The 22,656-nt window shown below is 30.4% G+C and overlaps 3 protein-coding genes across 3 annotated transcripts in view; 1 reads left to right on the forward strand and 2 right to left on the reverse strand.

Moving 5' to 3' along the window:
• LOC124951653 (mucin-5AC-like) overlaps positions 1–4,301 on the reverse strand; it is a 244,314-nt gene extending 240,013 nt beyond the window's left edge. The window contains exon 1 of the mRNA XM_047500446.1: positions 3,697–4,301. The gene's annotated coding sequence lies outside the window, so the exon portion shown is untranslated. The remainder of the gene's footprint in view (positions 1–3,696) is intronic.
• Positions 4,302–18,228: 13,927 nt separating this feature from the next.
• Positions 18,229–21,079, forward strand: LOC124956759 (la-related protein 7). The gene is made up of 6 exons (XM_047513014.1): positions 18,229–18,438; positions 18,561–18,815; positions 18,921–19,267; positions 19,336–20,349; positions 20,487–20,631; positions 20,716–21,079. The coding sequence occupies exons 2-6, from the start codon at positions 18,566–18,568 to the stop codon at positions 20,865–20,867; spliced, it is 1,908 nt and encodes a 635-aa protein (XP_047368970.1). The 5' UTR covers positions 18,229–18,438; positions 18,561–18,565; the 3' UTR covers positions 20,868–21,079.
• On the reverse strand, positions 20,835–22,551 carry LOC124956909 (H/ACA ribonucleoprotein complex subunit 1-like). Its single transcript, XM_047513362.1, has 4 exons — positions 22,151–22,551; positions 21,766–21,905; positions 21,449–21,689; positions 20,835–21,381 (listed from the first exon to the last, which is right to left on the reverse strand). The coding sequence occupies exons 2-4, from the start codon at positions 21,891–21,893 to the stop codon at positions 21,127–21,129; spliced, it is 624 nt and encodes a 207-aa protein (XP_047369318.1). The 5' UTR covers positions 21,894–21,905; positions 22,151–22,551; the 3' UTR covers positions 20,835–21,126.
• Positions 22,552–22,656: the final 105 nt, after the last annotated feature.

Here is a 22,656-nt window from a genome sequence, read left to right on the forward strand (position 1 = left end):
TGTCGTCCTTTCGAACGAAAACAAAAAATGATTTATAAGAGACGATACGTCGGTCGAAATTTCATACAATAATTTCGCTCCTTTTACTTGTTATCACTCTTTCTACTTTCTATGACACCGCTAAACGGTGCATAATCGAGGGGAGAGAAGAAGTTTCCCGTTCGTCGATTCTCCTTCTTGAGGGGACGATCGTTTTTCATTTGAGCCAAATAAAAAACGGGAATCGCTTTCAAGAGCGGACAAGCTAAGTTCAAATTACGTTTCGAAGTTCTCTATCAAAGCGCTTGATTAAAATTTGAGTATATCTCCGTAGCATGAAAATACTTGAAAATCTTTTCTAAATGTTATAATCAACTAACAAATTTAATCTAAAACAAAACTTTCTTATCATTATCTACTAATATCATTTACGTAATCGAATATTCAATGAATTAAATTTATTAACTTCAATCTTTTTTATCCTTCAAACGAATAAGTTACATTAGAGTAACAAAAAAAAACACATATACTCGTTAATTCTCAAAGAAATCATTGTCGTCCCTCATACCTTATCTTCTCCCCTCCCCCTTTAATTCATCGAACTAAACGACGCGTTACGTTAGCAAAACGAAGGCCACCCTTAGATAAAGTTTTCTCGATGTCATAATAACTTCAGGGCTCTCTAAATGGTACGCATATCCGTAATAAATTGTTCTTGCAAAGTTCCTAGAAGGCGAGCTATATAAATAGTCTCGTGGATTCTCTCTGCCCGTAGCTCCCCTTCTACGATAGTCCTTCCCCCACCAAGATCACTCCCACCACCACCACCACCACCATCACCAGCACGAGCAGCAACATTGGAAAACGTCTCGTAAGTTTCGCTCACATGCCGGAGCAGCTCTACCCCTACGAGAACGCCAGCCACTCTTACGAACGTCGCTATACTACTCTTAAAGATGCTTTTCATTGCACTCCCACATTGGGAGCGATCCGATCGATGCAACTGTCTCGTTCTCGCGAGAGCTAGCAAGGACTCTCTCAGCCCGGCCGATAGATATTCTTCTTCTCTTCTTCAACGAAGAAGAAGAAACTGAGTTCGCGTCCAGCCGAGAAGAACGCGTCTGGCACCCTTGTAGATACACACCGTAGCCCTGCTTCCATCCCTCTTTGCCAACTCTCTCCCTTCGATTCTCCTATTTCCTCTTTCTCGTCCTCCATCTACTTACTTACTCCTCTTCCTACCTCCTCCTTCTCTTTCCCCTTCTCCTTGTCCTCCTCCTCCTCCTCTTCCTCCTCCTCGTCCTCCTCCACCTCTACTCCCCCTGCCACCCTTGGCCCTTCGTATCAAAGTTTCTCTACTCATCTCACTCTCTTCCCTCACAAGCACGATGCGCTGTTCCGAAAAGACGCGCGCGCGCTCACGCTACCATCGGATATCGGTCCTTCTTGCGGCAGTTCTCACCATCCCGAGAACTTCGTCTCGCTTTCAGGATTTTACTTCGTCGAAACTTCTAAAGCTATCTCCGCCTTGGTCGTCTGTAAGCGTCGTTGTCGGTAGAAGTCGACTCGTTTCAGTCTCCCCTAACTTTTCGACTACTCTTTCCCCTCTCCCTCGCACTCCACCTCTTTCTTTCCGTTCTTATTTCTCGTGTTCTTTCTCTTTGTCTTTGTTCAATCCCTCCCCTTTTACTCTTTATTATTCTTTCCTGTTACTTCCGAGAGCATAACGATTAAAACGTTCATCCTATCTATCCTCTCAAACATTCGATATACCTCTACCTCTTTCGTACTTTTTGTCTCTCTCTCTCTCTTTCTCTCTCTCTCTTTCTCTCTCTCTCTCTCTCTCTTCTTCTCTCTCTCTCTCTCTCTTCTTCTCTCTCTCTCTCTCTTCTTCTCTCTCTCTCTCTCTCTCTCTCTTCCCACAAATGCAACTTGCCTTTGCTTGCATCGACTTAATTGACCTTTGGCCTAGTTAAATCCAAGAGGTGACCGCTCTAGTAGTATGGTTGAAATCAACATAGTACACGATAACCGCGCGTCAGGATAATTGTCGGTGCAGAAACGACTTGTTACTAATCTTGTTACTTACATCAACAAAAAATCCAACTATTAATTTATCTCTGTATCATGATATCGATCTTAAGTACTTATGTACAACGTTTCTCGCGAAACAAATTTTCTTGTAGAAAGTTTTGATTAATTGAAAAAATGTACGTGAATAAGACCTCTTAGTAGTTATTAAAAGAATAGCATGTACTTTCTCAAATCCCTTAAGTTTGCGAGAAAGTTGGCCGCCTATTCATTTCCGGTCGGAAAGTCTTTGTACCTCCTCCATCGGCTTACCGAGAAAAGTTTCGCATGCCGTCCAAAGTTTCTCTCGCAATTACTCGAGCATCTAAACCCGACGAATGGTAATAAGACTTTCGTGTTATACGAAGCGATTCGAGTAACTTCATTGCAAAGACTTATCCGCAAATCTGTCGATGATAAGGGCTTAATACTTCTTTTTTTAAATTTTACTCCATATCGTTCGATTAGTTAGAGATCTCCCTTTAATGATATTACAAAATTTATGTATTTATCTCATATGGATTGCATTTGCTTATGCGAATCAGTTCGAAATTTGATAATAACAATTCGAAAATATCTCACGTTGTTAAATTTCCGTTAGAACAAATGGTCCGATCGATGAAACCATATGACGTTGATGATTATTGAATTATATTTTACGAGAAAAGACCTCTAAAGCGACTGAAATCATATAACGTATATGTATAATCAGACACGTATAACAAATTCCAAATTAATTCCTATTGATGATACGAACGTAATCAGTATTATTTTATAAGTATTACTTTTTTTTAAAGCCGATCGATCCAATCGTTTTCGTAAAGTAGAGATGAAATCGTCGAATAAAGAAGGTAAAACAATAGGGGAGAAAGCATAAACACGTCGAAAACTAACGGATTCAATGAGGAAGGACGACAGCAGAGTCAGCTTTCGCGGGTTGTACCGGAACCTGCGGAAGCAAAAGCAGCCGGCGCGTAACGCCGGTAAAGCGGTAACAATGCCGATGCTAGAAACTATCGCCGACTGCCCACCGACGTCACATTTCGGACGATTTATCGGTTCTAACGTCTCCTATTTTCCTCTCCCTCTCTATCGCTTCCTCGTTCTCTTTACTTTTGGTCAATTTATACCATACATTCGTAAAATCACTTTAATCGTTCCGATTCTCCAAATCGCAAATTCTCTTCTACTTTGTTTTCATTCTAAGAACATTTCAAACACGAAATATGCATATGAACGAGAAAACGATAAGGACTATACGTAACTGTACGATCATATCATATCTGAGAAAAAGTATACTTTTAAATATCCTTATACGTAAGAAGTAAATAGATTGAAAACATTTCGTACAATTAATTATCAGTCAGATTGAAATAATTGAATCGGTGTCATTTTAAATTGGCTTTTCTCGTACCATTCTTCTTAGATGTTTACCACGGAACTCAATCGTTCGACCTATCTCCAGTTTCTGTTTATAGTATAGTAGACGTGTAGTTTATAGTAGACGGTGAAGCATTAACTGTATGTTCCTTATGTATGTATATGTAGAGAACGATCTTATAGAATGTTTACTTGAAATCGTAAAAGATAATTGAACCCCAATGAAATAAAATGGTTTCAGTCATTTGAAAAATGAAAACCACTTACCAAAAAACTCTACCTTCAAAATGATTTTTTATTACTCTATTTCCTGGCTACCGCAATATGTAAATTATTCAATGACGCAGAAAGTGTTCTTTCCAACACTGAGAACCATAATAAATCGCGGTATCTTAAGCACAAAACCTTCGTGTTGCTAGCTCCATCATAATAAGTAATACAAAAAGGTGTAGTTTTGACGCAATCACATAACCATCGTCTGAAACGTAACACAAAAGAAATAATCGTTCATTATTTTCTATCGATTACATTTGTATCGATTTCATAATACACTTATTACACAGATTATATGAATTACATATTTTGTATTGATATAATTGATTTATTTAAAAGAACGATCAATGGAAAATGAAACGCAAGGAACTCAAATACGCGCACTATCATCACTGATTATAAAAACTCGTTATAACGTAAATAGCTGTTTCTTTAAAAGCGGAAAAGTTCGTTTCGCTCCTGTTCGGCACGTTTCAACATAATGTTCTTGTGATATTTTATCACTCGATCGATTGATTTCACGTTTACACAAGATTCGATATTAACATACGAAAGTTGCTAATTTTCCGCACGCTGATAAATCGTAAATCCGAACGAAACGAAGGAACGTTTCTATTGCGCGAAGTTGACAAGCGCATTCGAAAAGTGGAAGGGATGGCGCGAAGTATACGGAGCTTGCACCACGTGTCCGTAACGATATTCACGAAGTAACGAACGTCATGCCACATTGGTGTTACAGTTACCTACCGTATTGACCGCCTATAGCACAGAACTATCAAAGATTCACGAGGCGTACGTGTTGCGGGCACGACTGGAGGATAACGTTATACATATTGCGCACATGCATATTATCGTTTCTTTAACACTTTATTTAGAAGAATTAGTTATAGTTGAACAACTTTATTCTTGAACTTTATTCTTGAATGGAAGAAAAAAAATGGACTTGTAGTCCATTTTTAGTCCATTATCTTATTAGACATCGTTTTGGAGTACACAGAACCCGACTAAAGAAATACTATTATAAGCTGGAAATCATCTCTAAAATTATTCTTGCAGTATGTAAAGGCATATAAGAAAACGTACAGTCACTTAATCTTACAAATTGTCAGAAAACTTTTTTTAGGATAATTTATTAGATCATCTATACAAATACAGTCCTTATAGTAAAAAAAATTTTAATGTATATGTAATAGATATATAATGTATGTAATACATAATGTATAAATGCAGTCCTTATAGTAAAAAAATATAAATGATACGTAATAGATATGTAATAGATATGTAAATGTATATATAATTAAATATTATATGTAATAGTATTTAATTTTGCATTCATTTAATAATTTTATAAATTTAAGATTCTAATAAGTAATGTGTAGTAACATTTTCATGTGTAGTTCTTTTGTGTTATATCATTGATGAGGATAAATTGTTCTTGCCATTGAATGGAAAGAAAACTGATCTTATGCCTCATAATATCCAGAAAATCAATATTATATAAAATTAAATTTATAGTTAAGATATAGATAATAATTGAAATTTCAAATCATAAGTATTTGTAATAAAAAATTACAGAACAACATATATCTTATTATTAACATTTAAAAAATGTTGTCTGTGCTTACAGATTTTGTCTACTTCTTTTTAATATATTGCTATATCCTTTTCTATATATTATTGTAATTTTAGATGGCTTTAAAAATTATGGCTGCTAATTTATTTAAATAATTAATCGCAAAAATTGTTTAAAGCAAGATTAATATTTTGTTTCAAATAGACATCATGCTACATTCAATTTAAACTATAGTTTATTTTTGAAATATTTCGTAAATGTTTTGTTCCGAAGATGAAATAATATTTAAATGAAGAACAAATTAGATATTATTTTGGAATTTTATATATATAATTATTTTAACTTATATTTTTTATATATAATAAATTATATACAATAAATTCCGCGAACGGTCAACAAACGAGATGATGATAGTACTAAAAAATGCAATTTTTTAATAATTTAGTTGCGGTGTTCACAATTAGATGACAGCACTTGTACTGCTTGAAAGCTTTCTTACTTCGAAGAACTCCATTCCTATTATATTTTCTTATTTTAACCACATTATTACATATTATTGATTACTAATTCTCCATTCACACAGTAATTGGTTCCTAAGAAATACGTGTAAAAGAAAATTGTACAAAAAAGAATGTAATTCATATGGAAAAATAAAAGAATAGTTCCATATAAAAATCATTGAATAAAATTCTATTCAAAATTTTATTTGACAAAATTATTGATACAGTCAAAATGTGTGTCGTGTAACTTACAGTTAAACTGTTCTCATAATACAGCTTTTTGATCGTTTAGTAATTTTTCCTAATTGACATCAATTTGCCATAATGTACCCACGATTTGGTTTTTCGACCATACGTTCATCATTCTCTCACAGCTTTCTTATTTACTTTTTCTTTGCTTGTACAATTGCTTGTACTGTTGATGATACAGCATTGACTGATCAGGATCAATGCTGTATATGTCTTCCGTACGAAAATATATGTAAATAAAATTATAAAATCAATTTATTTCTAAAATTCTAAATAAAAATCTAATTGCATTGATTTCATCATGATTTTATTAATATAATTATCTGCTTCACGAAATTGAGATACTCGAAAATGGAAACTTATACTTAAACAATAATTTAATAACTACTTATAACCAATTTCTTATCTTTAAATGAATTATCTTATCTTATAAGTAAATAAAATCATTAATAACTATTTAATAGTTAAAGAACTAAATAATTATTAATAATGATTAATAATTAAATGTTTTTTATTTTTAAAACCTTATATTTAAAACTGTTTATCACCTTTGATTTTCTAATGGTTTACGCCTACAATGAGCTTTTCCGAACATTTGAAAAAATTTTTTTTTCTTCAAAAAAAATCATGTTAAATGATAGTGTCTTCAAAAATAATTTATGTATAAAAATAAAGCTTTTTCAAAAATTCGAAAAATATCCTCGCTTAAGGAAGAAAATCATATTTTTTAGTGTAAAAAATCAATTTTTGTTTTTTACATAAATTGTTAGTATAACTATTGGAGTTTCAAAGTTTCAAAAAGAAAATTCGAATTTGTTCCGATGCTATGAGTGCAAAAAGGAACGTCCGTCAAATCAACGCTCGAATACACAGCAGGTAGAATGGAGCGATCACACAGGTAGTCCTTTATTTATTTACCTGGCTCAATACCACTGTACTACGGAATATTAGGAGAGGAGGAGGATCTCAATAGATGTTTTTCTTTACAAAGACTTAGGTAGAGAGAACTAGAAGTGTCGACATTATTTTGACTGTATTGCAGTAGAGAATTGATTTAGCTTTGGTTTTCTACACGTGTATTAAAAATTACAAGAAGAAAATATTTTCCTATCCAAAAAGTGACTATGAAAGCAATGATCGATACAGTAGACCACGTAAGAAATCATTCCATGGAAATGGATATACCAATAAAGAAAGTGTCGACAAAAATGACCGTGCTAGTGCAAAAAAACGTGAAAGTGCTACCAGTAAAATTATGAATCCCTTGTTTCGCGATCGTTTTAACGAAGTTTGAGTACAAACAAAAGTTTTAATTCAACAGTTTGGCGCTTGGTTCCAAAACATTTGCATTCTGGACTAAAAATAATCATTTTTAGTTGTTGGCTTATTCGACGAAGGAAATGTAGCACTTCTAATGATCATGAATAAGTTGAAAATTGTAGTTTATCCGAGGAGCTTCAATTACGCACTACATGGATGCACATCATGGATGACCAGCACATGAACCGACAAAATAAACGCAGCTCTTTGGAGACTAAGAAAGGTCGGAAAGCAAAAAAGTAGGAGATGCAAGCTTTAAATAATGTTTATGAAGAAGAAGAAGGATTATTATATGGTGCTAGAATAGCCGATTAACCGATAAACAATTTATATAATTGATTACTGTTTCTAATTTCTAATTTTCGGTAATTTTATTTTCAAACGCGTTTTTCTCGAAATGATATTTTTTCGACTTGCGTACAATCTAGCTCAAAAAGTTATTGACCAATCGTTATCAAAAAAGGTGAGATGTTTTTTTATTTAATTATCAAGAATATGAACTAGATGATCATTTCTAAATGATATCAAAGTGTGTTTTTTATTGCAAAACAATTGGAAAAAAATAGTGAAAATTGAAACATTTTTTCAAATAACTTTAAAACATTCAATTTTCAACATTTTCAATTGCAATTTAGTTCATATTCTTAGAAAATATATTAGTAATGTAGGAAATAAACCATTTTGCTTCCAAATCGAAATTATGATCTTCACAATGTATGCAAATAACCAACTTCGGCAACAAACTGCGATGGACGGCAGATTATAAGTTGGATATTTCCGTCGGAAACGACTTAAAAAAAATTCGAGATATAGTTTCAGAATATAAATAAAATTATGCCAAAATTTCAACAAATCCTAATTATTTTATCCGCCTTGAAAAAATTCATAAAGAAAACTTAAAAATCAGCCTCCTAATGTAATTTTCCGCCTTAAACCTTCATCTTTAAAATAAGACCTTGTTCATCAAAATCATTCACGAATTATGCCTGGACTCGCTATTCGCGTAAATATTTTCGACATTTTTCGTAATAAAAAAGTTTTGTATAGTGATGCCAATTGAATACTGCGGTAAAAGAGAAGAAGCTCTTACCCCTGCTACTGATTTTCATATAAACGCATGAGTAGTGTTTGTTTTGTTTCCATAAAGAAAACAATTGTTTTCTTGTTTGTGTGCATAAACCGATGCTCAGATTTTCTGATTCATTCTGGATTCAAGGAAACACATTTCACTATGCTCATAATAAATAACTCATTCAAGGATTTTAATCAGCTTTCAACAGATGATTCTATGGGAAAAATAAGCAAATATGTGTTCAATCGTTCATGCTAATAGCTTTCAAGAATAACATGTAATTTTGGAACGATTTTATAATTATTTAAACTATGTATAATGTAGACGGAGTACCATAAACCGATATTTAAACAATATTATATTCATAGAGATCATAATACTACTTAAATATAAGATAATTTCAATTTAATATTTCAAAGTAATTAAATTTTAGTCGCTAAGTATATTTAATATCAACCAAAAACAAACGTTTGATTGACTTTAATATTTATCGACCCAGTTCTTTTTTCTACTTCGACAAATGAATATCGAGCTCTTTTTTCCAAGCATCTCAGATTAAACAATTAATACTTTCAGTTACTTTACACGGAGTATAATAAATTAATATTTAAATAATAGCACATTTGGTTTATCATTATATAGCTTGTAACATGCGTTAAATAAAAGATAATTTTTATTTAATATTTAAATTTTTATCTCCAGTTATTTGCGTCATTTAATATCAGCCAAATCGCATGTTTAATTGACTTTAACATTTATCGATCCAATTCTTTTCCATTTCAACGAGCAAACATCGAAGTTCTCTTTCCAAATATCTAAGATTAAACAATTAATACTTTCGATTATGTTATAATTATTTAAACGATGTATAATGTACACAGAATACAAAAAAGTAATATTTAAATAATAATACATTCACTTAAATATTAAATAGCTCCTAATACGTATTAAATATAAAATAATTTAAATTTAATATTTCAATACAGTTAAATTTTCATTTCCGAGTCGTTAACTATATTTAATATTAACAAAAATGGATGTTCACTTTGATGTTTATTGAAACAGTTTTGTTTTGCATTCGGATGAGTGAACATAGAAATTCACTTTTTCTATGCGAGTAAGCTTAGACAATTTATAATTTCATTTATTTTATGTTCTTAAGAGTCGATTAGGTTCTTCAAGTTCGATTAAGGTTCTTCATCATCTTGGATTAGAATACTCATTATGCAATAACAACGAAGACTAATCAGGCCCTAGGGCTAGAATAATCAAGTTTAAGCTGAAAATTTTCAGGAATTAATATATTATTTAATATACGTTTCTTTCCATATGTTTTATCGATCTTTCGGCAAAAAGATATCTCTCGATCAAAAAGTAGTTATCATTTTTTGTGCAAAGAGCTGTGATTTTTTCTTTTCAGAGTAGCGTTAGGGTTCCTTTTGATTGTTAATTTCCTTGCACATTTTAGAATCAAGAAAGGTTATAATTCTTTGCCATTAAACATTGTTATTGAATGATCTGCAGCAATGTTTAGGGCACGAAAAAAGAAGAAAATATACCATAAAAGCTCCCACTGTGACTCAAGAGCCAAACTATAGGCTGTTGAGTGATTTTCGAAAGTTCACCAAAACCTTTCGAGAATGGCTCTTAGTTATATTTTAATTTTAACACGTTGCCACCCAAAATACTCTTATAGTGATGAATAAAGGTAGATTTAAAAAACTGAGATTTAACATTCTATCTCTGATACCATTTTGTCACTGAATGAGATTATTTTATATTTTATACATTTTTATTATTAAAGTCGAGAAGAGAAAATTTTCACTTCTTTCCTTTTTACAGTTCAATTAAATTCATAACTTTATTCTTATAAAATCAAGTTCTATATTAAAATTACAGCTACAAAATGAATATGATATGGCAATTGTCCACTGAAAAAAGGTGACACAAAGCTAAAACAAGCATATTGGCATATGTGTCAAATTCTCCCTTTGTCACGTGATTCTTATTTATTTATAAATAAATATTTATTTAAATAAGAATTGAGAATTTTTCATTTTCGTTTCCTCTTTTAAACCTTAACGAACGAGCGCATTTTTCTAGAACAATGACCAGTAGATTTTTAAGAAATTAAATGCTTTATTTCCAGAGCGAGAAAAAGTGCATAATTAATATCGCTTTATTGGATTTTATGAATATTTTCAGTAATAATAGGTAGTATATGAACAGATATGTTCATATAAAAGGATACTGAAGTGAAAATTAAAGAAAAATAATGGGAGTTGAAATAAACGAATAGATGTATGTATGTAATGTATAGATTTGTATACATTTATAAATTTATTTTTTATAGATTAACAATATATTTATACAAAATTACTTATATTTTTTTTGGGTGTGGTACTTCTCCCAATAGTTCCTTATGTGGATACCAGGTTTTTTAGTACAAGTATTGCAATAATTACGTGATTCCCACCTTCCTTTCGGCGTTTTTTTATACGAGCAAACAGCGCAATTTTTTTTCGTACTTTTACGAATAACATGAAATTTTCCATCTGACCTATCTTCTGTTTGTAAGTTCGACGCCCGTCGTAAGGATTGCGCTGGTGTTCTAAAGTCATCTCTTAATTGTTCTATCAATATTTTTCTAAATTTCAAATGCGAGACTGGTTTCAAATTCATCCGTTGTCTTTCTTGTCAGTATATTATGTATGAATTGACGTAGCAAATTTCTAATCCCCAGAAGAACATCTTTCTCCACTATTTTAAAGATTTTCTTAGAAAACAATATGACGCTACACAATGGTCTGCGCGGTCAACTCCTCCCATAGATTTATTGTAATTTATTGCAATATCTGGCTTATCAATCGATATTGTTTCACCATCATGTATTTTTATATTTATTTAGGTATTTTTTGCTGTATCCCAAATACTCAGCAAGGTGATAACCTTCTTGTCTTTTCATGCTAACACTAATGTTTTACGTTTTCTCAGAGCAATTCTATTTTTTATAGTAAATTTCGGTTTTTTAATTCCTTGAGGTAATCCTTTTCAATTTGGTTTTATCGTGCCCGTAAGATGGCATTTCAGTTTTAGTAATTCGGTAGCAAAAGATAAATTTGTGAAATAGCGGTCTGTAAACATATGATATCCTTCAACTGATGGAATTTTTTCTAATAATTTTTGATACAAATATAATAGTATTCTGGTAGTTATGGGAAGTTCCGGATTTGGAAGATTTTCCGTTGTTATCGAACCGTAGTACGGCAAAATAAAATAAATATATCCAGATTTTGAATCGGCTAAAACATAAATTCTTATATCCCATTTAGTTGCTTTGATGGGATTATATGTAATAAAACCAATTTTGCCCTTAAATCCAATTCTTGAACTACTGCTTCATCTACCGAAATACATTATTCTGTTATAAAGTGCTGTGAAAACTTAGAATCTATGTATTCCAAAAAATGACTAGCTCTTTGAATTCGCCTCTTCAAAGATGGATGCCCGGGCGGAATTTTCTTCAAGTGCAGCATCCAGAATATTTGATTAAAACGATCTCTTGTGAATGTATCTGAATAAAATAGAATTCTGCTAATATTGTTTGTTATCCAATATTCAAATTTATTTTCTAAAGGCATTGTGCCCATATTGAAAATTACAGAAAGGAAAGTCCAAAATTCTTCCTTTTCTACATTTTTCCAATTATTCCAAATTGATCGGTTTGTCAATCTTTTTTCATTTATTTTGCTATTTACATAATTATTAGTTTCTTTTATTATATCTACTAATTCATCTATAAAGTACAACTTAAATATCAATAGATTTATCAATAGACTCAACAATATTAGGAGAAATTTGTGACCCTGTTACTTTAGAAGATACTATAAATTTTATTTGCTGCAAAATATCATCTCGTTCAGTAACATTTTCCCATTCTCTTGAATCGTCACTATCACTGTTTATATTTTCGTTTTGGCTGAGTTCATCATCAGTATCACTATCCGTAATAGGCACAACAATAAAGTCACTATCAGAACTATCGTAATTATCACTTTCATCTTCATCTACTACATTTCTCCAATTTTCTTTTTCAAACATATAAAATTCATCTTCGCTACTAGAAAATTTCAGGTTCCTACTAATACTTGGTTTTTCAATACTCCTTTTCTTTGCCATATAAGGCTTAAATTCTAGATAGAAAAAATAGCACGTAGGACTCCGTCTTTTCTTCTTCTTCTAACAGATAGTACTCCTCCGGAAATGACGATAACGAACTTTATTGAACATATATTAAGGCCGAACCTAACAGATTTCCTAAAATATCACGTCATGCCGCCTGTATGGCGGCATTCGATTTTTTTAGAATATTTATAATGTCGCGAGTATAGCAGCATTCGTTTGTTAAGAGTTAATGTTAAATTAAATTAAATTCAAAATTATCTTTTTCAAATTTATCTTTCATAAATAATATATATATATATATATATATTTTTTTGTCTTTTATATCTTTTCTTTTCTATAAAATCAAGTTCTATTAGAGTCATTAAATTAGGAATTTTTAAAATCACAAAACGAAGGAAATGGCAATTGTAATTTGTATTGAGTAAGAATGCACTTGAAAATAAAATAAACATATATAATTTGTTCGTGTTTTCTAAATTTCGGACATAACAATAGAGTCCACAAACTTAATCATAATCATAAACTTAATCAAGAACATCCATGAACAGCCAACGCATACACTGTCCTTCTACCTTACGCGAACGAAAGTCTTTCTATACTTTATGTAAAAAGATTCTTTAAATACTCGCGTAAAAATCTAAATCCCTCGATGATGAAATGGTTCCTCGATGATGAAACGGTTCCGCAACGATGAATAGATCCCTCGATGATCTAACTTGGAGAAGAAATCCGGAACGCGCACGCGTGAAAAAGATTGAACTAAAAACAAAAGTGAACACTTCGAAGATCGGTTTACCTGAGCAAAATCAAAGTACCCAAATCAAGCTCGATTTTTCCTTACTGAAAAAAAAGACACGGATAAAAACCCATACTAAAGGATGCCTCCTCTCAAGAGCCTTTCCCACTTGAGAGATTATGTTAAAGTTGTTAAAACAAATGTCTTTTGTTATGACAATATATAATCAATGTGCCATAAGAAAATTATAAGTTTATGAAATAAAGATAATATTAATTGAATTAGGAATTAAAATTTAAAATTGAAATTGAGTTTTAAAAAAAAAACAGCTAGGTATCGGAATTGTTTAAACTGCATATTATATTCTAACGATGACAATATAACTGTACATATATATATACATATATATATATATATATATACATTACTAATTATATAACGAAGTATAATAAAAAATTCAATTTAAACAATTCTTAATTGGTCCGTAATATCATCTTAATCACATTCAGAAAAAAATTAAACAAAAATTTAATTGAAACAATTCTTAATTGGTCGATAGTATCTTCAGATATCTAAAAATTGATTAAAAGAATGTTTTGATATAAAAATGAGATTACATTCTATAATATATTATAATTAATTGCACCTGGATAACAGTCAAATAACAATTTAATTAAACAATTTTTAAGTGATCCATAGTACCTGAATGTATATAAAAGTTTAGATAATAAGATGGTTTCCAATAAGAACCTTTTACATCCGATCGAATGTTATATCGATTACTTCAATCTCACCACGTAAAAGTACTTATAAAGAAATCCACGATCTAACGAGGGTTCTATTTGTATAGAATTATTCTTTTAAAATCAAAGTAAAATTCAATCGCGTTCAATAGCTTTTGGAGAAAAGTCAAAAAAATTGATAATATACAGCAAAATCTATTTATTTAAAAAAAAAGTAGAAAAGAAGTATTCTATTCATTATAAAATTCAGTATGAACAATTCTTATTTAGTTCTTGGTAGGCGAAAAAAAGTGAAAGTTGATTACTTAATTGATAAGAAGAATACAATACAAATTTTTTTGCATCTTATCGAATATTATATTACTTCTATCACACCATCTGGAAGTAGTCGTGGAAAAATCCACGATCTAAAGATAACTCTACTGCAATTATTTTTCTTTTATAATCAAATAAAATCTTAATAAATAATTCAATATCTTTTAGAAAAAAAAAACATAAAATATCGATAGTACTACGAAATCTAGTTATATAATTGAAAAATAGGAAAAAACCATTTTACATTTCATCTGATCGAAAAATAGAAAAAAATCAAAATCATCTCTATCATGAAGTTTTACGGTCTTCCATATAAATATTTAAGCCAATGTGTACTCGATTATAAATCAATAGAACCGTAAGATTTATTTCTTACATATAATACATTACTTCGTAACTCGTCTATATCACGAATAAATCTATATTCTATGTAAATGTAATTTTTAAATATCCGTAACATTGATATACTTCATAACTCATATTAAATTATTTCTATCGAAAATGAAAAATTCTTAATCCTTGAGGCTGTTTACTACCCCAGATTTTTTAATGGTTTACGTCATTAATGCAAACAGGTGTAATTCTTGACCGATTTTAATGAACATGGTCTTATTTTAAAGACGAAGATTTAATCTACGGCACTGTTCTGGTGAAGTTTAGAAAAAGTTTTATTTTCTTTGAAAAAAATCGTATTAAAAAATGGTATTTTTTCGAGAATAGTTTATGCACAAATAAAAAGCTTTTCTGAAACTCCGCCAGAATAGCGCCATAGATTAAACTTTTGTTTTTAAAATGAGACCTTGTTCATCACATTGGTCGAGAATTACATCTATTCTCAGTGATGACGTAATGCTGTTTTCGATATTTTTCGCGAAGAAAAAATTTACTACTGTGGCGCTCCTCGAAATTTTGGGCAAAAGAAATGAAGCTCGTCCCCCACTATTGATTTTTATATACACGCTTGAATGGTGCATGTTTTATGTCAATGATGTAGCAATTGCTTGCTTGGTTGTGTGCGTAAATAGCTGATACTCAGATTTTTTCAACATTTCCAAACGCAAAGATATAGATTTCACGATGCTCACGAAAAAGCTACGGAAACTCACTCAATCATTTTAATGAGCTTTGGCAAGATGATTCTATGATAAAGATAAATACATATCTAATCATTTATATTAAGGGATCTGAGTTTCTAAAATATTATTAAATTTTTGAAAAATTTGTTATTTCTTTTAGTTGAGATTGAGGTTCTATAAATAATGTGTAGCATATTGACAAGCGTCTAGATTCGTAATTCAGGAATCTTAGGTTATATGCAGAATAATGATTCCGGTGGTTTTTTTTGTACGAAATAAACGAAAATAATGAATTAATTTACTCTTTTTTCTTTATTTGAATAATGTGTTATTATTCAATCTCTTACATTTATTTCCTCCATGATGGCTGACGTGATTTCGCGGTGATCTGTGCTGGATAAGATACAACAGCAGTATAATTTTGTTCGATGATAAATAATATATATATATATTATTAATCCATATTATTAATAATACATATATTATTTTTAATAAAGATTAAAACACGAGTTCATTTCCACATTATCTACGAGATATTTCTCCCAGTGCTATTTTGTTATGGTTTTCTCTATAGGAGTTCACTTGATATTATTACTATTACTATCACTATTACTATTGCTATAATAATTATATGTAATGTAATAATATAGTAATAAAAACAGTAATAAGAAGAAGAAATAGAAGAATATACTTATATTGTATACATCGTGGCACATATGATGACAAAATTTATGATAACAATGGTAGCTTGATGCGTGAACTCTCAACAAATCGTGTCCTTTATAATTTCGACACATAACCGCATCGACAGACAGATAGATACGCCTAATACAAACAACATATAAAGGAAAGTACGAAACTTTCTTTTGTTTTTGTTCGCTGTTGACGTACACGTGCGTCTTTCCATTGTTCATGGTACTTTCTCTTAAGGATCATATTACACCATTGGGAACAGTAATCCTTGGGAATCTATCGACTATTAGCTAAACAAAACGCATAGATAAAAAGCACATGGTCACCTTTGTCTGGTTTTAGGCATTCTTAGTAAAGTATCTGGGTTTCGATAATGTGTTGACCCGGCCAATAAATAAACAGTAAAAGTAGAAGCCTAGGCTCGATAAGTTAAGGGCTGTCTGTACCTTGCCTTGAAATATCCATTGACACCCTATAATCTTCAAGAACACTAGAACAAAGGGGCACACATGAAATGTTTAAACATTCAAATGAACTAACCACGACCAATGGGCATTTATTCTTTCCCTTTCGATAAATCAAACAACGCCCTTTATCAATCTCATTTAAGTTTACGTGGATAGTTCAAAATAGGCAAAAAGGCAGTCAAATTACATCTTTCAAACTCACAATATCTAAGGAATCAAATCACATCTTTCAGACTCACAACGTCTAAACTCTCAAGTCTCCTTCAGAAGCAACCAGTACAGTTAACTACACATCATACACGAGACACACAAACAATTGTAACTCATCCAATCAAATACACGTTAAGATTTACATATCACAATTACTTCTCTATTTCTCATGGGATTCTTTAAAGAACTCACGTTCTCCCATTAATTTGCTAGAACGCGACGAGCGGTATTTTGCTTGACAGTCTACAACGGTATCCTAGCCTAGTGCCGCCGCTCTTTATTCATCGCGACCAGTGGGTCTATAGCTCGGACAATAAGGACGAGACGATGGACATTTTCTTCGTGCGAATCGACTGTCATCGCTGGTCCGATGCGAGAAACGCATTTTAAAAATACTCTCGTCAACAATCAACATTCGCTATCGTTTCTGTTTGTCTTACTAACCTTTGATCGTTATGTATTTGTTTCCACATTGCTTGTTACGATCAGTCGAAGCTTTTTTTTTACCATTATAAAATAAAATATATTAAAAAAGTGTCTTTACTATTATAATATAAAATATTTTAAATAATATCTAGATGTATATAAATAATATTTAACTAATTATTATTATTATTATTATTATTATTATTATATTATATTATATTAAATTTTTATTATTATTAGTAGTAATAGTAGTAGTAATAGTCGAAGTAGTATAGACTGGTGTAATTTTACAGGAGAAACGTAAAAAAAGTGCTAGGAATTCTACTTCATAGGTAGTGTGGAAATGAATTCATGTTTTAATTTGTATTAAAATAATATAAGTATTTACTAATTATTTAAAAAAAAATATTCACCACATTCTTATTCTTTTGTCACAGATTTATATACTAATTCTTATGTGTCGATTATAGCCATTATTTTCTATGCATTTATCGTAAAACAAATGCGTACCGACCTGTCGTATCTAGCATGAATTACTGCGAGATGTACACTACCATCAAAGAAAAATATACATATGAAAGCTAAAAAGTGTGAATTCATAGTCTACTAACTACTCACACGAAATCAATTGTTGGAGACATGTAGGGAGGAATAACCAAACAAGCTTATACACCGATACGATAATATATGGTGGGAACAATGTTTCCCGCTTGTATTCGTAGTTCATATTTTGTCCATACCTGTCGCTAAAATCAAACGCTTTGAACAAATAGTAGTGAACAGCCTTAACTGGCTAAATTGAGACTCAGGCCAACAGCGTGCGTTACCGCTGTGTTGCTTTTTGATTGGCTTGCTAGATATCTTGTAACACGATTGCCACGCTCTCTGTCGACGTGGTGTCACATTTAAGAGATGATGATGCCATCTTTTATATAGTTTCATAAAACAGTTATCGTGCAAGCGTATTACCATATAGCGCTTCGATCATGAGGAATTTGGAAAACTCACAGTTCTGTTTTGCTACTTCTATACCTTTCTTGTAGTGTTTTCACTACCAAGCAATTCAAACCAAGAGAAGTTAGTAAATTTAAACTATATAAAGTATTAATTGATTGTCATTGAGTGTTATTAAGATACTGAAACAACATAAAAGGCGAAAAAATAAAGAAAGGTATTTTGCTAACATCCAAGTGTTTTAGATTAAGAAATTTGTAGATTTAGAAGAAAATATGTTTAATAATAATTGATAACATTTGAAATATTCCATTTTGATGTCTGATTAATTGTTTATAGTTAAAATGGTCATGGAAGAACAGCATTCTGACATGGAATTAGCAGCAGAAAAAATTCCAGTACCACAAGTGCAAAAGCAAATAGAAATGCCATCTATCGAAACAAACAATAGAATCAAAAGTATTTCACGCAGCAAACCAAGATTTAGGAAAAAGGCATTACATGCAGCCATACTTAAACAAATGGAATTTTATTTTTCTGATGCTAATTTAAGTAAAGATCGTTTTTTAGGAAATCTTATTAAAGAAGATTCATGTAAGAATCTACTTTATTTAATGTCGTTAACCAAATTGTAAGATTTAAAAGACCTTTGATTAAACATGACAGCTGATATTGTACATAACATATTACTTTTTATAGATGTTGACCTTAGTATCTTCACTAGATTTAACAAAATCCGAGAATTAACCACAGATATAAACAGAATAGCTAAAGCACTTCAAGCATCAACAATGTTATCAATTTCTGAAGATGGTTTAAAAGTTTGTCGTATAACTCCTATCAAACAAAAGGAAAATACAGAAGACTGTACAGTGTATGTTCAAAATTTACCACCAGGTGCAAATCATGATTGGTTAAGTTCAATTTTCTCTCAATATGGAAATGTTGCATATGTCTCTATACCTCATTATAAGATTAATAAAAAAATAAAAGGTTTTGCCTTTGTGGAATTTGATACACCAGAAGAAGCTAAAAAATGCATTAAGGTAGGTAATATAAAATATATAATGTCAAAGTTCTAATATAAATATAATATAAATGCTTCATTTTTTAGGCTTTTAGAAAGATGGATTGTCTTTTACCTTCACATACAAATCCTGATGAACTTTTAAGTATTACTACTTTTGATGATGTTGAAAAAGATGTCACAATGGAAGGTAAAATGGTAAAAATGAAACAAAGTGAAACAAATTTGACCAATGATATAAATTCAAAAGTAAAAATTACAAATCCAGAAACGTTTGATATTGAAATGGAAGGTGAACTGGATGAGAATAAACAATATGCAATAAAAGAATCCATTAAAATAGAAGAAAATTTCAATGACTCGAAAAGTGTAATAAAAAGAAAGCACAGCTCTTCTTCTATAACTGATGCAGATACTGACATTAAAGATAAGATGATTGTATCAGAACCAGAAACTAAAAAATCAAAAAAAAATAATAAACATGTAAATGAAACTACAAATAACCACTTGTGTGATATTGAACCTGAAAATGAATTTTCCAATGAAGATAATATTTTACAAGAATCAGAAAAAATGGATTTAAATGAAGGAAGCGAAGAAATGAATGAACTATCAAAAAAATCAAAGAAAAAGTTTAAAAAATTAAAATCTGAAAATGACATTAGCGTTAATGAAATTTCAAAAAATACTATTAAAAAAGAAAATATAATAATAGAAAATGTTGAAATGACTAATAATACCAATACTGAAGAAGCTGTAGTGGATGAAAAAAAAAAGAAACGAAAACGTAAAAGAAAAAGTAGAATTGATGATGATTCTATAAGTAATATAGGATTGCAAATAATGGCAAAAAAACATTGGAAATATTTAAGAAATAAATATTTAGAATTACAAAGAAGTAAAATGAAACAATTGAAACAACATTTGAAGAAGACAAGAAATCAGTGGTATAACTATGATAGGACAAAATCAGATAAAGAAGATACTGAAGAAAAAGAGAAAATATCTGCTATAGACAAGAATCCAAGACTCTCTTTTATACCGGGAGTAATAGTAAAAATTGAATTAAATGAACCGTGCACAGATCCAAGAAGTTTAAAGGTTTGGATATTTGTTTACATGATTATGTTAATTGCGTGACTACATATTTTTCTATAGAAACATGTACATATACATAAATATATAAATAATTTAAAGCACTGTTAAACTGAATTAAATTATACAAAACTATTTTTTAGGCGGAACTGAAAGGTAATAACAATATAAAATATATAGATGTGTCAGAAAGTGCTAATGAAGTATATGTTAGATGTGACACATCAGAATCAGCTCAATTTTTTATTCAAAAATCTAATAAAGAAAAAAATATGATTATATTAAAAGGTGAGCTTATAATATTTTTTAACTAAATCTAAATATGTATTATAAATTATTACAATGAAATAACATTATATTGAATCATTACAGATGAAGATGAACGTATATACTGGAACAAAATATTACAAGATAGAGAAGAAAAATTGAGTAAAAAAGTCAGAGTCAAGCAAAGGGGAAGAAGTAAACTTCTTAAAAAAGCAGAGAAAGAATTAGGGAAACATATCAAATTTGATGAAGTTTAATAAATCTTTTTTCTTATATAGATTATTAACACGTGTACATACAAATGAAAATATTCCTTGTATTGTAATATACATTAAATACTTTTCTCTGTACTGTATTCGTTAAACATTATAAAATCAAATGTGAATAATAATTATATTTAAAGTTTTAAATGCTCCTGTATGTTTTTTGTTTTTACATTATTCAAATACATTTCTTATATCAAAATCAATGTTATACTGTCTTTATTTCAGCCTCTTTATCAAAATCTCTTACAATCTACCATTTTCCTCTACCACGTCCTCTATTAAAATCACGTCCAAATCCGCCACCACCACCACGTGATCCTCTAAATCCTCCTCTACCACCACCACCTCTACTAAACGAACCTCTTCCTCCCCCACCACCTCTACCACCACGTCCACGAGATCCTTTATTTATTCCACGTCCACTACCACCACCTCTTCTTTTTTCACCTGGAGGTTTTGGTAAAAACCTTTGTAAAGGTAATAATTTTGCTGGATCTATGAACAGCTGAAATATAACATATATCTTAATAAAAATAAATTATTAATTAGTATACATAACAAAAAAGTCTTACCGGAGTATCCTTTACAAAACTGGATGCTTTAATGTTTTCTGATAATCTTATTGATACATAATAATCTCTAATATTACCAAATATTTCATCTATTTTTCCTATTTGTTGTTTATTTTCTGTATATATAGGTGCATTAAAAAAGGGAACTTGTTCAATATCCACTTTAGCAACAAGATCATCTTGAACGGTCCATGTAAAATGACCTAGTGGAGTTACCATTTCAGGAGGACCTTGATCAAATCTATATATTTATATAGGTTAATAGAAGAAATAAAGAATCACACACGATTTATATATATAAATGTTTAAATTATTACCCTCTTGAACCTCTGTCTCCACCTCCCCCACGTCCGCCTCTACCTCCACGAAATCCTCCACCTCCTCTACCAAATCCTCCACCGCCTCTACCAAATCCTCCTCCACCACCACGACTACGAAACGACATATTTTTAGTTATCTGTAATAGAAAAATTTTTTGAAATATGTTTTATTATTTTTCATCTTCTTTGAAACTAACAAGTATCATATACTATTACAATATATAATAATAATAAAATATAAAATGAAGCATCATATTCTTAATCTAAATTCTACATATACAGAAACAATATTTGTTTATTTAATTTAAACAATTAATAAAATAATTCATTAATTTACATTGATTTATTTATTTTTCCTGACATAAAATCATGAAGTAAATACCTGTTGTTATAAAATTAAATAATTTTTGTAGAATAGACCACGTGTTTGATCCTACTTAACCTGTATGAAAAACTAAATAAACTGTTATTAACTGTTACTAACTGTTGCTATATTATTTTGTATAATTATTCCTAGTAATTATTTATCGTACTATAAACGAACACGAATGTAAAATAATATATATTCAACTATTTTTAACTTTTCTTTAACACTGAATCAACTGATGCCATGATTATAGATGCATAATACGCGGTAAAGTTAAGGTTAAACTGGTTAAAATTTCATTGGAGTTTCTCAATCACGTGACTAAGATTGTCTAAAATTTCAGTGAAAATCAATTTTAATTGTTTGTTATATAGGATGATTTATGTAAAATGTCATAAATTTTTTTATTAGAAAGTATCGATAATTTATTAGTTTTTTTCTGATATTTTAAAATCTTTTTATGTATAATAAAAGGAAAACAGTCCACCAGATAACCAAGAGAACTATACTCCATGCTGCAT

Source organism: Vespa velutina, chromosome 1 (genome assembly GCF_912470025.1).
Source record: "Vespa velutina chromosome 1, iVesVel2.1, whole genome shotgun sequence".
Classification (NCBI taxonomy): domain Eukaryota; kingdom Metazoa; phylum Arthropoda; class Insecta; order Hymenoptera; family Vespidae; genus Vespa; species Vespa velutina.